The sequence below is a fragment of the Haliaeetus leucocephalus genome, unplaced genomic scaffold, assembly GCF_000737465.1.
Source record: "Haliaeetus leucocephalus isolate CR32 unplaced genomic scaffold, Haliaeetus_leucocephalus-4.0 Scaffold13, whole genome shotgun sequence".
NCBI lineage: Eukaryota > Metazoa > Chordata > Aves > Accipitriformes > Accipitridae > Haliaeetus > Haliaeetus leucocephalus.
Window position 1 is genome coordinate 2,928,191 of NW_010972449.1, and position 14,766 is coordinate 2,942,956.

A 14,766-nucleotide genomic window follows, 5' to 3' on the forward strand; every position below is an offset into this window, starting at 1 on the left:
AGGAGCACGAGAAGTTGGCACAGGACACAGCCAGGGCACCTGACCCAAACTGGCCAACAGTGTATTCCACACCATGGGACGTCCCATCTAGTTTAGGAACTGGGAAGTGGGGGGCGGGGAATCACTACTCGGGGACTGGCTGGGTGTCGGTCGGCGGGTGGTGAGCAATTGCCCTGCGCATCATTTTGTACATTTCAATCCTTTTTTTACTACTGTTGTCATTTTATTAGTGTTATCATTATCATTATTAGTTTCTTCTTTTCTGTTCTATTAAACCGTTCTTATCTCAACCCACGAGTTTTACTTCTTTTTTCCCCGATTTTCTCCCCCATCCCACTGGATGGGGGGGAGTGAGCGAGCGGCTGCGTGGTGCTTAGTTGCTGGCTGGGGTTAAAGCACGACAGTCTAGATGAGCCTACTGTTCTCTGTTGTTCCCTGGTCCTTTACTGAACATTTGGCATGTTATTAAGCTGCCTGGCTCTCTTTTATTGAATTGGATGCACTCTGGCGTCAATATGTATTACGTATGAGTGCCTTATGTATGTAAAGTGTGTTTAAAAGGCAGAGTTTCTCCAAGATCCTGCCCAGAGGGAATGAATCCAACTGACTCAATACTGTTAAATCACATTTTTATAGGAGAGGAAATTCACCCTTTGGTTAGGTTATGGAAGAGAAACATTTTAACTTTAATCACTTCTACAGAGTAAGTTTATGTTTTGTATAAGGGTAATGCAGTTTGCAGTGTGACAGTGGGTTTCTGCAATAGAAAAAGGAGCCCTGACAAATAACCCCTTTATACAGATGATGCAGCTTCTTTGTAGCTACAACTTGGTAACTGCTAGGTATAAAAATACCATGTGAGAGCAAAACCTGAGTGAAAACAAATGGGACTTCCTGTGAAGCTGTGTCAGCTGCACTATCACACCGTTCTTGGTCGATAAGAATGGCCAGGATTTGTCCTGCTAGCTTGCTTTATTTCTTTGCCCGGGCCTTCTGTTAATGCCCCTTAATTACACACTTGCCGCTGCAGACTGAGAAATTTGCAACATCTCTGTAGTGACCTGCCCTGACTACACAGTGAGTGAAATACTACTGAACTTCCCACCACTTCAACTGCCCGTCAGCTCTAACCACAGGAACTACCTTATTTCCTTCAGGCAATTTAAGTCTTGTCGGATAGGCTTGCTTCTACAAACAGCTTGAACTTTCTATGTTATTCTCAATTCTGTGAAGTAAAAGGGGTTTAAAAAAAAAAAAAAAGTTGATTTTTTTAAAGGAAAAAAGCAAACCACATTTTTCCAAAATAGGGAATTGACATTTTCAGTTCTCTGTTCTGTTTATCTCCTGATCTCTCTGTTTAGACAGCTGTTTACCATAGAATACACGAGGTCAGAAGGGACCTCTGGAGATTGTCTTGTCCAACTCCTGTTGGACTAGATCGTAACATGAGGATCAGCTTTCCTCTCACCCCCTCCATCTCCCCCAGAAGTGAGCCACAATGGCAAAACTCTTCAGAGTTTAAAATAAAAAAAAAAAGGAGAGAACATTACGAGGAAAACAAAAAGGATCGGTTTCTTGTATCACAGGAAAATCTTGATAACTCAGGAAATAACTCCTAGTGGAGAATTCTAGACTTCCTAACTTTTCTTTTTCCCCATTATTCTGCTCATGACCTGCAATATCAATGTGAAACTGTTGACAAATGACTTTTCAGGAGGAACTGATCCAGAGTAACCAAGGAAGAGTTTTGTTTTTGAAGGTGTCTCATAATCATGCAACTTTTACAGCCAGACAACAACAGAGGGCAATAGATCTCTATGAAACATCACGTCTTCAGAAAGGTTTCCATTTGATGACACTGATGGCAATTTTGGCAGCTCTTTTCACTGCCTCACAGGGATCATTCAGACACTGCTGAAATGTATCTGTATGATCTAGGAGTGTCTTGCGGCCCTCTGGTAGCTCAGCCAGCATGGTGAGGGTTTTGATTGCGCTCAGACGGGCTTTGCTGGTTTCCTCAGCAACCAGCTTCAGTAAAGGTGGAATGGCTTCAGCACCTAGGGCTGAGAATCTCCCTGTAGAGAAATAAACTGGCTTTAAAATGTGTTATTACATATAATCAACATGCTTTTGAATTGCTGCTTTCTACTCCCTGCCCAGCTACAGCTCTGAACACCCCAGAGAGTGCAGTGCGAAGAGGTAGGACATGCTTTTCTTTTGAAGACCAAAGCTAGCTGCCAGCTGTTTATTTTTAAGAAAAAAGATCTTTCTTAGTTAACTTTATCTGCCTCGCACATTATTATTTCATTTGCAACAACTTATCTAAGAATATATGAGGCACCGAATGATAGGATAAACTATTTGGGGGGGGCACAGTTAGATGCCCTTAACATCCTTCATTCTTTTATTTTCAAAGACACTTCAAACACTGCGATCCACTCCTGTGTTGTCTTTGGAAGCCAGAGGGATGGCTGCAGAGGAGGACTGGAACACAACTGCTGTTATTAAGAGTCTTTTATGTCTAATTACTCATTCATCACACTGAAAATTTAGCAGTTATTATTTTCAGTGTCATGTAAGTTACTTGGGAGAACTACAGACCTTATTAATATTCATTTCTCTCCCAGCTGTGAGAAAGAAACTGCCTCTAACCCCAAAAAGGTTTTCCAGAAAGTAGTGCTCCTCTGTTGAGGACTGGTGATTCAGAGTGGCTTCAGGTATGTGGATCTCTGTGTGGTCTGGACTTGCACAGAAAATGTTCCCTCTCTGGAGGGAAATGATGCAGATGGGGCAGATAAATAACTTCCTGACCTACTTCAGGTGAATGAAATGTGAAATATACTGTCCCCACTAGACACTATGGGGGACCAACAGTAGTTGCTCAAGACAGATCTAAAGAAATGTCCTAATCTTGTAGTTTCTTGAAGACTTATCAGAAACTGAGGACTTGGGGGGCGGGGGAGGTCAAAAGCTTTGTTATTAAGTGGCCTTAGAATTGGATTTCTGGAAAGCATCCCAACAGAACTGTCTCTCTCTCTCACCCTGAGGTTTAATAGTAGCAAACATCAGTGCTCCTGTTGCACTAGCTTGGACTTCAGGATCTGTATCTTCCAACAGGCTCACCAGCACAGGAATAACTTCTTCACATACCATGCTTTTTCCTTCTGGGTGAGTGCTGTGCAGAAAAGATGGTTAAGTTGCTTTCCTGAACTGTGTCTGCTAACCGTGCAGCTACCCACAGCTTCTCCCCATGCCTGGACCCCTGCAGCCCTCCTTTGTTTCATGACAACAGCGCAGACACAGTCCTCCTCTCTGTTCTCTTTGGAGTCACAATGTTCTGACTGTTAGACAGATGGCAAGTACCACTACCCAGCCACAAAGAAAAGAAAGGGGCTATCTGTTTGTGCCTGGTGTCTATTAAATCTACTTGCTGATACAATACTGATGATATCATATTACCCTATGTGTGTGGGCTTAACAATTTTTTAGGCTATTTTTAGGTGATGTTTGGATTTTTTTTTTTTTACTTTCTATGATACACTGGAGATTGATGGGCAGCAGCAAGTAACAGGATGTAGGATTAAGTGTGCTGGTGGTCCTAATGGCAATTCAGTTAGAAACCTGGCTGTTGAAGCCTGTACAGGTTTTAAAACCTGCTAAATTAGGGGTCTGCAATTAATTCTTCTCCCAGGTCAATTTTCTCTCTTTCTTTCCAGCCTATCGCGGGGAATATTTAACATGGCCCAGCTACTGCAGGGACCTAGAGCATAGCTAATGTCCATACTCTAGCTGCATTGCTGCATTCTTTCTATGACTCATGTTACCTATACTCTCTTTCGTTTCCTGTGAGACCTTGCTTTTTTTATAGGACATTAGGAAGTGTTTTGTGCCAATTGGTATGTAAACTACATGATCTGCAGACCTTTTTAAACTAGACATCTACTGAGCATTTTCTATTTTGTGATTGCAGGACAGTAGACTTAGGTTGTTCCTTTCATCCAGTGTTTGATACACAAATTTAATATAAAGATTGCTTTTTTTGATCCATCACTGACGTATGTAGCAGCCTGTGTCAGAAAACTATTTCTGTCCTCAATCACATGGAAAGGACCTTTAATTTTTTGAGAAAGCGGTTGTTCAAAACAATAAGGGAGCTTCTCCCTACCTCTGTGGTGGTCAGAATCCTGTTTTCACATGATTTCTCATGCAAGAATTTTTTTCTCAGCAGTGCTGTACCAGAAAAAGAAATCCTGATTTCACTGCCAATACTGAAGACAAATAGAAGGAGAAGGAATGACATTTCCTGATCAGCACCTGCTTTCTTGGGTGATTTATAGCAGTTATGATTTTTAGAAGTCTTCTACCTATGTGTGCATTCAGGCTAATACTGCTTTACATGTGAAATGTGACAGTTTCAATGTGTAGTGGAACACAACTGTAAACTAATGACATTGATTCACTCATGAAAGGAATATTTTCTTAGGCTGAAGTATTAAGAAAGATTTCTTTTCCTTTACCCAATCTCTAACAGGACCCAAGCTGCTTTGCTTCTGATGGCTGCTGATGAGTGTTTGAGCTTTTCCTTCAGGATAGTAATGGCACCAGTTGCTAAAGCTTCAGAAGCTTCCACACGTAGACAGTTGGAGAGTGTATCAAGGATTAGCTCCTGGATTTCATCTAACTCAGTCTTCAATTTGAATACAAGTAAGGGAATCAAACCGGCATGCAATATGCCAACAGCCCCTACAGAAGGAGACAGAGAAGGAACATGGGTGAGGTGTGAGTGCATTTACTATTTCTACCTGCACTTTGACTTTCTTAAGAGGATCAAAATACATATGGTTACTCATTTCCTTACACAGATGTGGGACTGAGAGATGGAAACTACTACAACACTGCTCTGTTCGTAAATGCCATCTTAGCATTGCTTCCTTAGGAAGCTTCCCCAACAGTCCTGTAAAGACATCAGTCCAGGTAATAAGCAAAATGGCAATTGCTCTGATGTTCCTAGTTTCCCCCACTATAATATTTCTCCCCAAATTATTCTTGCTAAGAAAACACAGGAAATATATATATAGTGTGTGTATAAGTCACCTTACATCCAGCCTTTCTAACTCTTCTCAGCGTGAACAGATGCTAAGAGAGGCTGAGATGTGAGCCTTTAGAACTAATGCTTTGATTCTCCACTATGGTTTCTGTGGGGGAAGTCAAGGTTTTGGAAACTGTCAGCTTCCTCACACATTTCTTTGTAGTAATTCTGTCATGGGGAAAATTTAAATTTTGAGCTTTCCAGCAGTCAGTACTCTTGCACTATCTCCTGAAGGAAATAGCATCAAAGGTAGAAAGATCATCATTTGCCCTGCAAGTGATGTCTTTGCTATGAGCAAGTGTCTGATTTGTACCATTTCCTACACTTTACTAAGTCAACAGTGAAACAGCAATGTCATGGGAAAGCAGAAAGCAGAACGTACTGTCCACGAGTAACTATGTGAAAGCAAAATTCTCGAGTTGTCTTGTTGCTAAGACTGATTCTTTGGTTGCTAAGAGAAACGTGGCTCCTTTCAAAGTGATTCATATATGGTTAGATAAGGAAGTTTTGTGGATAAGAGTCACCAAGGTATTTTCAAATGATTCTCCACAGTCAGGGATAAAAGGGCAAGCGGGAAAGCAATTTTCATGGCCCTTGGTAGTGCACGGAAGAAATACCTCAACTTGACAATCAGGTGAAACACATGATTCTAATCTAGAGGTTATTCTGTTATACATATTCCTGAGGTTTTGCTGACATTGAATTACTTCTTATGTTACTAACTTATTAGGATCCGCTTTACTAATGCGAATGCAAGGAAACACCTAAGGGTGATATTACAGCTTTTACTACCTGTGCTACATTTGGAGGTCAGTTGCTGTGAGAATTCAAATAAATAATAAGGAAAAACAGATTCAAACAAATCACTTTTGAAGGCTAACTATGTTTTAAAAACAAGGATTTCTCCTTGTGCCAGAAAGGCAAAGCAGGAAAGGAAAGTGCAGAGGAAAAAAAAAAAAGTTACCTTTGAAGCTGTGGCTCTGTATCATTAGATGGGGGTTTTGGCATTTTCATAGTTAAAAAACCCCCGACCAACCCTATATTTATGTCCCCTGGAGGAACAAAAAGAAGAAAATTCTCAAGGATCAGCTCCAGCCCATCCATACTGTCCCCACAGAAGGATGTGATAAAGCAAACCTGCACTATTGGTCTGGCAAAAGACTCTCTTGGAGAGGTTCCTGAGAATGAGGCAGAGCTTGCACAGCTGACTCCATCACTCAGCATTAACTCCCTTGACAAGGATTACAGGTGTTTAGATCATAGGTTATAGGTCTAGAAGAGTTATGGGTGGGTTAGACAACAGTAAGGATATGGCTGGGAATACTCCATGCCTTATGGAGTCCCAGGCACTAGGGAATCCACTAGCGAACTGCTCCCATGGAAGTAGCTTAAAGCAGTCTGAAATGACTATAAATCATATCCAGACTGCTTTAGCCACACTTCCCAATGGTCTTTTGAAATAGCCTATGAAAGACAAGATTTTTCAAAGTTAACTTTTAAAACTTCTCCCAAAGTTTTTAATGAAAAGAAACTATATGGTCTGTGTGCATGAAATTGGGATACCCAGACTGCTCACACAGTCACCATGTACACTTCTAAATTCTGGGATGCTGTGGAAATCAGTATAAAATCAAAATTTGGGAGGTACAGTTTCAAAGGAAGACTAATGAATTTGAGGTGATAGACTTACAAGCTGACATTCCCTGTAGCAAGCACCTATTTATTGTACAGTTGTTTTACCAGATGATCTGTGATATTTTTGAATGAAAACCACATCTGGACTACTTGACCTTAAAGTAATTTCATTCTTTCTAGATAAGGTAACACACTGAATGTAAACATAAAGAGTAGCAAAGAACTGAAGTTTAAACTCCACACTCCTCCAGAGCCTTTGTGTAGTTTTAATTCACATTGATACTAATCTTCCTTGGGATAGTGTCACACCATAAGCATTTCCTCATATCATTTCATAAGCCAACGCTTGTTCTTGCACAGAGTATTCAGCATTCTGGCTTGAGCCAGAGAAGCCATTGCTTGCTTTAATTTGACTTTCCATCTTTCTGTAACAACTATTGCTATAGCATTCTGTCTACCTTTCTTATGCTGGTAGATATACTTTTTTCTTTCCCAGACAGGTTTCTATCACTATTTTTTGCACTTGCTTTCAAATACTTAATAGCCCTTTTTTAAACCATCATCTTCATTTCCATTTTTAGTTTCCTGCAATTCCTTCTTTTTCAGAACTTTCTTCCTAACTTATTTCAATTCTCTTGATCCTTTGTCATCATATTGCCAGTAAGTACTACCAGCATTCAGGTTTCAAATTCTTTGTGTCTGTGTCTTTCACTTATCTTCTAATATATTTGACCAATACATTCAAGTAGGCAGGACTACTTTCATTGGCCCTTGAGTTTATTGCTTCCAGTTAACATTTATTGGCTTTCTTTGACTCAGTCATCCCTCATTCATTGCATTTGCACTTCATGTCTTCTTTTGGTGCTAGCCTTTACTATTGTACAGCAGTCCTGAGTGCAAAATATACAACAAAGCCACTTTTATGTCTTTCTGTTTCAATAAGCTGGCAAGGTAATGTACAGAGTGTTGTTTAGGATAGCTTTTCTTTTGTGGAGCCATTAAGAAGTATTTATTCTGTGGTGAGAAATCTCCATGTAGCTAGTGGGTGCTTATTTTGTGTGAACACTCAGGCTGTTTTCATTTTTTTTAAAATATGTTTTATTTTACCAAGCCAGGTCTCTGTACCAAGAGCTTTCTTATCTACTGTTTTTGTCAAGCTGTCCTATCTGAAATGCTATCATGCTACTAAAGGGAGCTTCCCAGATATAAATATAGAAACAAAGATGAATTGTTTGACCTTGTCAAAAGTCTCAATGTGGTGAAGAGAAAGAGGGTGGAGAGGAAAGGCCATCAACAACAACAAAAAGAGACTACCTAACACTGAGGCTGAAATTTCCAGGTGGAAATTCGTCATGGTTTTCCCAAGGGACCCAAAGGGTGAAAGGTCTAGGGAGGTAAAAGGGAAAAGGGAGGAGACAAAAGCAGTGGAAAGTTGTTGGAGAGTTACTTGTAAATTAGAGCAGTCTCAGATCTTTGCATCTTACTGAGCAAGCAATAGGAGGGGAAGGTAAGCTGGTGTTTCTAGTAGTCCTATACTGAAAAATGTGGCGGCATCCTCAGGATCTTGACTTTTCATTAAAATACTGCCATTTCAAAGGTGATTTATCTGTTGCAGAGAGTGTTCTAGACACCCTGGGCATAATGAAGTAGTAGGGAAAAATGTTTTCAAAATGCAAATAGTTGCATTTGCAGCTGCATAGTTAACATCGTTATTGATCTGTTTTTCTGAGAACTTGTAATCTTCCCTTGGGCTGCTTTTTATCTGAGCGCTCGTCTCTTCCTTCTCATAACCCTCTGGCCACTCTCATCCTCCCTTTCCTGACTCTTTTTTTCAAATAGGCCCAAAGAGGAGTTGCCATTTATTCTGTTCTCTCAGTATGGCTGCAGGGCATGTAAACAAATTAAATTTTGTAGAAGACAAAGGAGTCATTTGTAGTATGTAACAGTGGTGTTTTGTTATGGTTTTCAATTACATAAATCAATTAAATCACATTACAAATCCTTTTCCTTACAAATGTCAGTTTTCAACTCAAAGCCATTTAAATGTTTGTTTTAGTACAAAGCATGTGCCTCGTGCATAGCCACAAAGTGACATACAGTGTAGTATAATGTAGTAAAATAACGTGTAAACACAGATTCTCTATTATATGAATGTTTTGTTAACACCTCAGATGTCTCTTTGTGATGTTCACGCAACTCTTTGAAATGCTCAGTACCAGCATTTCTACTTAGGAAGGGGCACACAAGGAAAAGAAAAGCAGAGCCAGACACAATCGGAAGGAAAAATGCTGCCTATCATCATGGTGTGCTATCAACACATCCAGTACACAGCGGCTGTGAAATCCCAGGGTGGGAGCTCACTACCTGTGAGTAGCCAAATGATCCTGATGAAATTTCTAGATCTAGAAGCTCTCTTGCTAGCACTGCAATAGTTTAGCAGCATTTTAGAGGTAACAAAGTGTTTATTAAACTAGTAAGTGCTAGCATTTATTATATATGTTTAAAAATGCAGTGTTTGTATAATGTTTCCTTTCTGAGTGACAAGAAGACCGCAGAAGATCCTTCCCCAGCACACCTTCCTTAATAACTCCTTGCTCACTACTGTTTAAATTGAAAAAAAAAAAAAAAATTCTTTAGACTCCCTGAGAAGATTTCTGAGTCATCAGTCACAAGAGCATAGTCTGAGAACCCTGTACTAGCTAATTTAATGTTAAGATTCAGCATTTTGAGTCTCATTGCTTCCAGCATTAAAGCTGTGTCAGGGAGTAGGTTAAATATAATGCTACTATAAAACTGGGCTGAAATTTCTTTCTGGTAAGCTTGGAGCAGGAGGTAGACTGCATTAAATGAAATAGAACTCGCCTGCCTAGACCTCATCAGCTTTATCAAGTCTTCTAACTGAAGAGGAAAATTCTGTTGGCATCTTTGAAAGTCAAAACATTTTCCTCTTTGCCACAATAATTCTGTCTTTCAATGATAATTTAGCAGGAGTAAACAGTGGTGTCCCAAAGGATGCCTATGCCTAGAGACAAAGAGTTATTTCTTATCTTAGAAGACAGAGGTGGAAAGTCCCTGTTTAAAAGAACCAAAGAGCTACTAGGATATTAAGAGAACTGAGGAAAACACTGCAGATATTGGTATTGGACCAGAAATAGCAAACAATTATATTTCAAACCATTTCAAAACTGTGCATTGGCTTATGACAGCCCTAGGGATTTGCCAGGTATAAAATCACAACCTCAATAGTATTGTCTGTCATAGTCTCACTAAAAATACAATAGCTGTAAACTTTATAAAAGCGTTATGGGATCTGCTTTCAAAGCCACTGAGAATTTTTCCAATACTAAGGATTTTGGGATGTTATCTGAATGAAAGACATAATAGAAATTAAGGTTATAAAAATAGTAAAAAGTCAGCGGTACACTGGAGAAGCACATAATGTGGTTGCCTCTGGGGTCCTTTAAAAATCCAAAATGTTTCCAGCATTAACAAGGAACAGGAAAGATTGCTCTGATAAACAAGAGGTTCCTAATTCTCAGTAAAGAATGAAAGAGACTCCTGCATAGCTTGTTTTTGTTTTTAGAAACTTTGCTTTAGTGTGTGTGAAATCATAATATCAAAGCACTGCTGAAAATAATTAACATAGAAACTACAACTAATATATCTGCATTAGCTTCTCTGTTAAAATCCAAGAAACAGATTAACTTTAAAAAAAAAATATTGTCATTTTGGTAGTAAGTAAGACTGCCTGTGACCTTCTGCTTGAAAGCAATGGGTTTAACCATCTAAATCATTTATGCCCTTTGGAAAGAGGAGTAGTATCTAAAGAACTTAAAAATTCTGGTCTACAGAATGTCTTTTATCACAGCATCTCTAGAAACCCTGGGGATGAATTAGAGTAGAATTGTGTTTCACATAGAGACAGTTTCCAACCTGGAAAATAAATCTTGGATTCTGTTTTTGTACAAGAATTATCTACAGAGTAAGATCAATAATTGCCCAAGACAAGTACCCTACTTCTGACCGATGTCAGTGTCAGATCCTCTAATGTAAAATCACCAAAAACACTATCGTGGAAATAATGAAATATGCTTTCCGTTGTGGTAGTGCATAATCTGTGGACTGTGGATTGCTGGTCATTCATACGGCATCAGAAGGTAGTCTCCAAAATGAAAGCAACTTTTCCTGCTTTTAATAAAACTATATTCATACATTATTGTATACAAGAAAGCAAACATTCAAAATAAAGGTGAAATAGAAGTAACAAAGTAATGCTGGCTTATAATTTTTTTCTTAGCTCTAATTGTTGATAGTCTGCTTGCACATTGAAGTATAAACATTGATATCTTTTGCAGTCTTTTCATTTTGCCCTTCAGAACTCTAGCTGCTTGCATCTCTCATATAATTAATCTTCTTTAAGTTTTCTAAATTTGTAACTTAACAAAGAGATATACTTGTGATCATCCCATATACCTAAATGTGTGAATGCATGTGCATACATATAACATGCATTCAGCTGATCTTGTATGCATATTAATCACACAAATTAGGAAATTTCTTGGCTTTTATTTTTCCAACGAAGTACCTTTCCTTTATTCAGAGAAAGTTTTTTAAAAACTGTAAAAATTAATGACTGAAAATAACCCAGAAAGTTTTTTTTTTTTCCTTCGTGTTCTCTTGGATGGAGAAGGAAATGTCATCCTGAAATTTATTAATTTCCTCTACAGGGAAGACTTTGCCAAAATGCACGAAGGCAGGAAAACAATCTGACATACATATTACTTGCGCCAAAGTCTTCGGATCAATTACTGTAGACAAAATTAAAGCCTTGAGGTAACTACTCCCAAAAAGCTGAGCCTCAGCCACTGAGTTGCTACCCCACTTCAGATTTTCCAGGTCAAAATTTGTCCTTTTTTTTCTGCTGGTCAGTAATGGAGACATGTAGCTATGAGACTAAAAGGGACCAGTGCAGCCCTTAACCATAAGAGACTCTGCTGACATTCTGCTTCCACAAGTAGCTGTTGTGAAATACAGCATTCACAAGAAAACAGTGAATTTAGTGTGTGTAACACAGAGAATATGTTCAGCAGAGAACCTGGACTGGCACATTCACAAACACTAACTTAAATGTTGGATTTTATACTTTATACCAAGCAGGTACATCAAGAGTGTAGAAAGTGTTAACAATTACTATAGCAAGTTTCAGTCACAGAGAAATTGATGCGGTAAGGTGGATGCGACATTATCAGTTTGACAAATGTTCTATGACTATTACTTACACTGCAGTAAATTTTAGAGATTCCTATGGAGAAAGATGGTCTGCTCTGTCACAGAGGCTCGTTGTAAAGATGCATGAGAGACAGCTCACTTCCTACACAGATTATTGTCTAGCTGGACAGGGCAAAGGGAGTGCATGGGAAGGAAAGAGGCAAAAAGTAGCTTAAAGTAATTCTTCAGGTCAGCTGAACAGTTGAGAAATCATTAAGAGCCGGTTTACTACCAGGTTCCCTGGGTGCTGTTGCTCAGCTGGCCGCCATAGCTCACCAGCAAGAGTACCATGCTCAGAGGGGACGGCTGCAGGCTGCTAACTCTCCTGCCCGCTGCAGACCCCTGGCCTCTCCCCTGATTTCATGGGAGACGTGAACAGGGAGGTGGGCACAGCTGGAGACTCGGTGGGACTAGGGAAGCTTCCTCTGTGGGAAGCTGTACGAGAGCAGACAGCTTCCGCAGAGCCACGGATAAGTCTTGGTATTAATCATTTTATTGCGGTGTCTAAAAATGCCTGACCATTTGGAGAGATACCCTTCAGGGGACTGAGGCAATGTTTTACACTAATAAAAATAGTTTTAAACTTTTAAGTCCAACTGCCTTACAAGCCCTTAATGTGAGACAAATGCGCAATTGCAAGTTTTCAGTTCTCAGAACTTCTGCTGAGAGACTGGATTTAAAAAAAAATCTTTTCCTCTTTTGGGGCAGAAGGCCAAAAAATTAAAGCAGCATGAATGAAGTTCAAGAAATAGTTTTATTAAATATCTTAAATTTCTGTATCTGGAAGCTATATCTGTGCAACTGGAATTCTGCATTACAAAATGGCATTACATAGCAAAATGACCATTATATGTTTTGGTTATCTTTAACATTCACCTTTTGCACCTAGTGAATTAACATCACACATGCTCAGACGTAAAAGAGCAGTCATTTTTTCAGTTTTGTTCCGTAGGAGAAATATATAATTAAGACGGTGAAAATATTCTCTGAACTTCTATAGTATAACTGAATCACAATCAATCAGAAACAGAGGTATATGAAAGTTTCCTGTATAATTTGATTATACTACAGTCAAACAATAAATACAAATGACAGGCTCAGAGGAACAAAATATCTAGAATTAATTGTGTCAGATACTGAGGAATTTAATCTTGAAAATGAACATAAACTTGCTTTGAATATATGAATCATTGCACAGACTGAAAGACTGCAAATAGGGGTAGAAGACAACGGGAGGAGGTTAAAGGGAACATTAATTCAGTCTCATTGTATAAGCACTTCTTTTTCACATTTTCTTCGTTGTTAGAAGGGTGCGAGGTTTATTTTTTTGCTACTTTAAAAAATGACCTGATAGAAATTCCAAGGAAGAAGAAACTGGTGAAATTGTAGTGTTGACAAATCCACTGCTTATATTTGCTGATCTAGCATGCTGGCAAAGCTACAGTAAGTCAGTTTTATCCTACAGTTCACACTGCTTACACTGTGCCAAGACGAGCACAATTGAATGGTTAGAACTGATAAAACCTCTAGGAAAAGAAGAATACAGTACTACAGGCAGGTGAAATCCTCTTCTGCTTCAGATGGTCTGGCTTGTCAATTTTGTTTGAAATGAGAGTAGAAGAAACATATCTTGATTAGAACCACAGGCCCAGATGGCTGCACGACATGAGTGGAGCTGTATGGAGAGTCAGTCTGCCTCTCCACTTTCCACTCAGAGCTGCTACTTTGCAGATCTCACATTTTCCGTGGGAAGCCATGTTCTTAAGGAAAACTACTCACACTACTCGAATGAAAATTGCATTCTGTTCTGAATGAGGTTCTACAATAGTGCTTCCCAGTATGTTTTAGTCTATATATTTTATTTCCAGCAGTGAAAAATTCCTAAACCTTAATTGAATACAAGACTGCCAAGGTGTGGGCTGCTTTGAGGATGGTTCGTTTTTTGAAGTGCCTCCCCAGTAAATGTTGCTCTTGGGTTGAGAGCCTTATTCCTCCAGTGAGCTGTAAATCACAGATGTTGGCTGAAAGGAGTCTATCACAACTAGGCACATGTCTTAACAGTATACATATTTTCTGATTAGAGATGCGTTCCTGAATGAGGGTCTCTAAGTGAATGAATGAAGCTGTTTTGCAGAGACCTTTTTTATTGTTTATTTGGAAAACAACTAGTGCAGTAGGACCCAAGCCACAACAACAGTGAAATGAACCTGTTACTTAACCTGGACTAAAATATTAGGTCTAGCTTCTGTAAACATGCCAGGTTAAGCATAGACACTTCAACAATGTGCTGTTGAAAGCTACTAATGTGCTTATCTTTAAGAACATTATATACAGAGTATTCAAAACACGGTTAAACACAAACAGAGAATCAGATTGCAACAATTAGATACCACAAACTATTTCATCAGCTGATAGAAATTACTGCTATTTTGATATGCTTTTAAAAATAACTGTTATAAGTAAGTCTGAAAACTACATTTATTGAAAGATTTGATAAAATGTTTATTAATTTAATCAGTTAATTTGGCAGGTAAAGTTAGCATAATGTGCTTTGCCTGTTTCATTGATTCCATCACCCAGTTAGTAACAGTGATTCAGATGGCTAAATGTAGGTTTCTAATGTCATTTTAGTATCTGAGGTATTGCGTGGGACTGTCAGGTATGACTTAAGACCTACAGGACACTTGGACATTTCTAGAGTGCAGCTGGGTCCAGACGGGATATTCTTGAAAGCTGAAAATGGTCTTTGAGACTTATGTCTGGAGGCTGAATTG

General features: G+C 39.0%; 1 protein-coding gene across 1 annotated transcript in view; it reads right to left on the bottom strand.

The window, feature by feature from the left end:
• Positions 1-1,833: 1,833 nt before the first annotated feature.
• RSPH14 (radial spoke head 14 homolog (Chlamydomonas)) overlaps positions 1,834-14,766 on the bottom strand; it is a 104,148-nt gene continuing 91,215 nt past the window's right edge. The window contains exons 4-6 of the mRNA XM_010575109.1: positions 4,518-4,743; positions 3,042-3,175; positions 1,834-2,075 (exon numbers count right to left, since the gene is read on the bottom strand). Coding sequence (XP_010573411.1) covers positions 1,834-2,075; positions 3,042-3,175; positions 4,518-4,743 — 602 coding nt within the window. The remainder of the gene's footprint in view (positions 2,076-3,041; positions 3,176-4,517; positions 4,744-14,766) is intronic.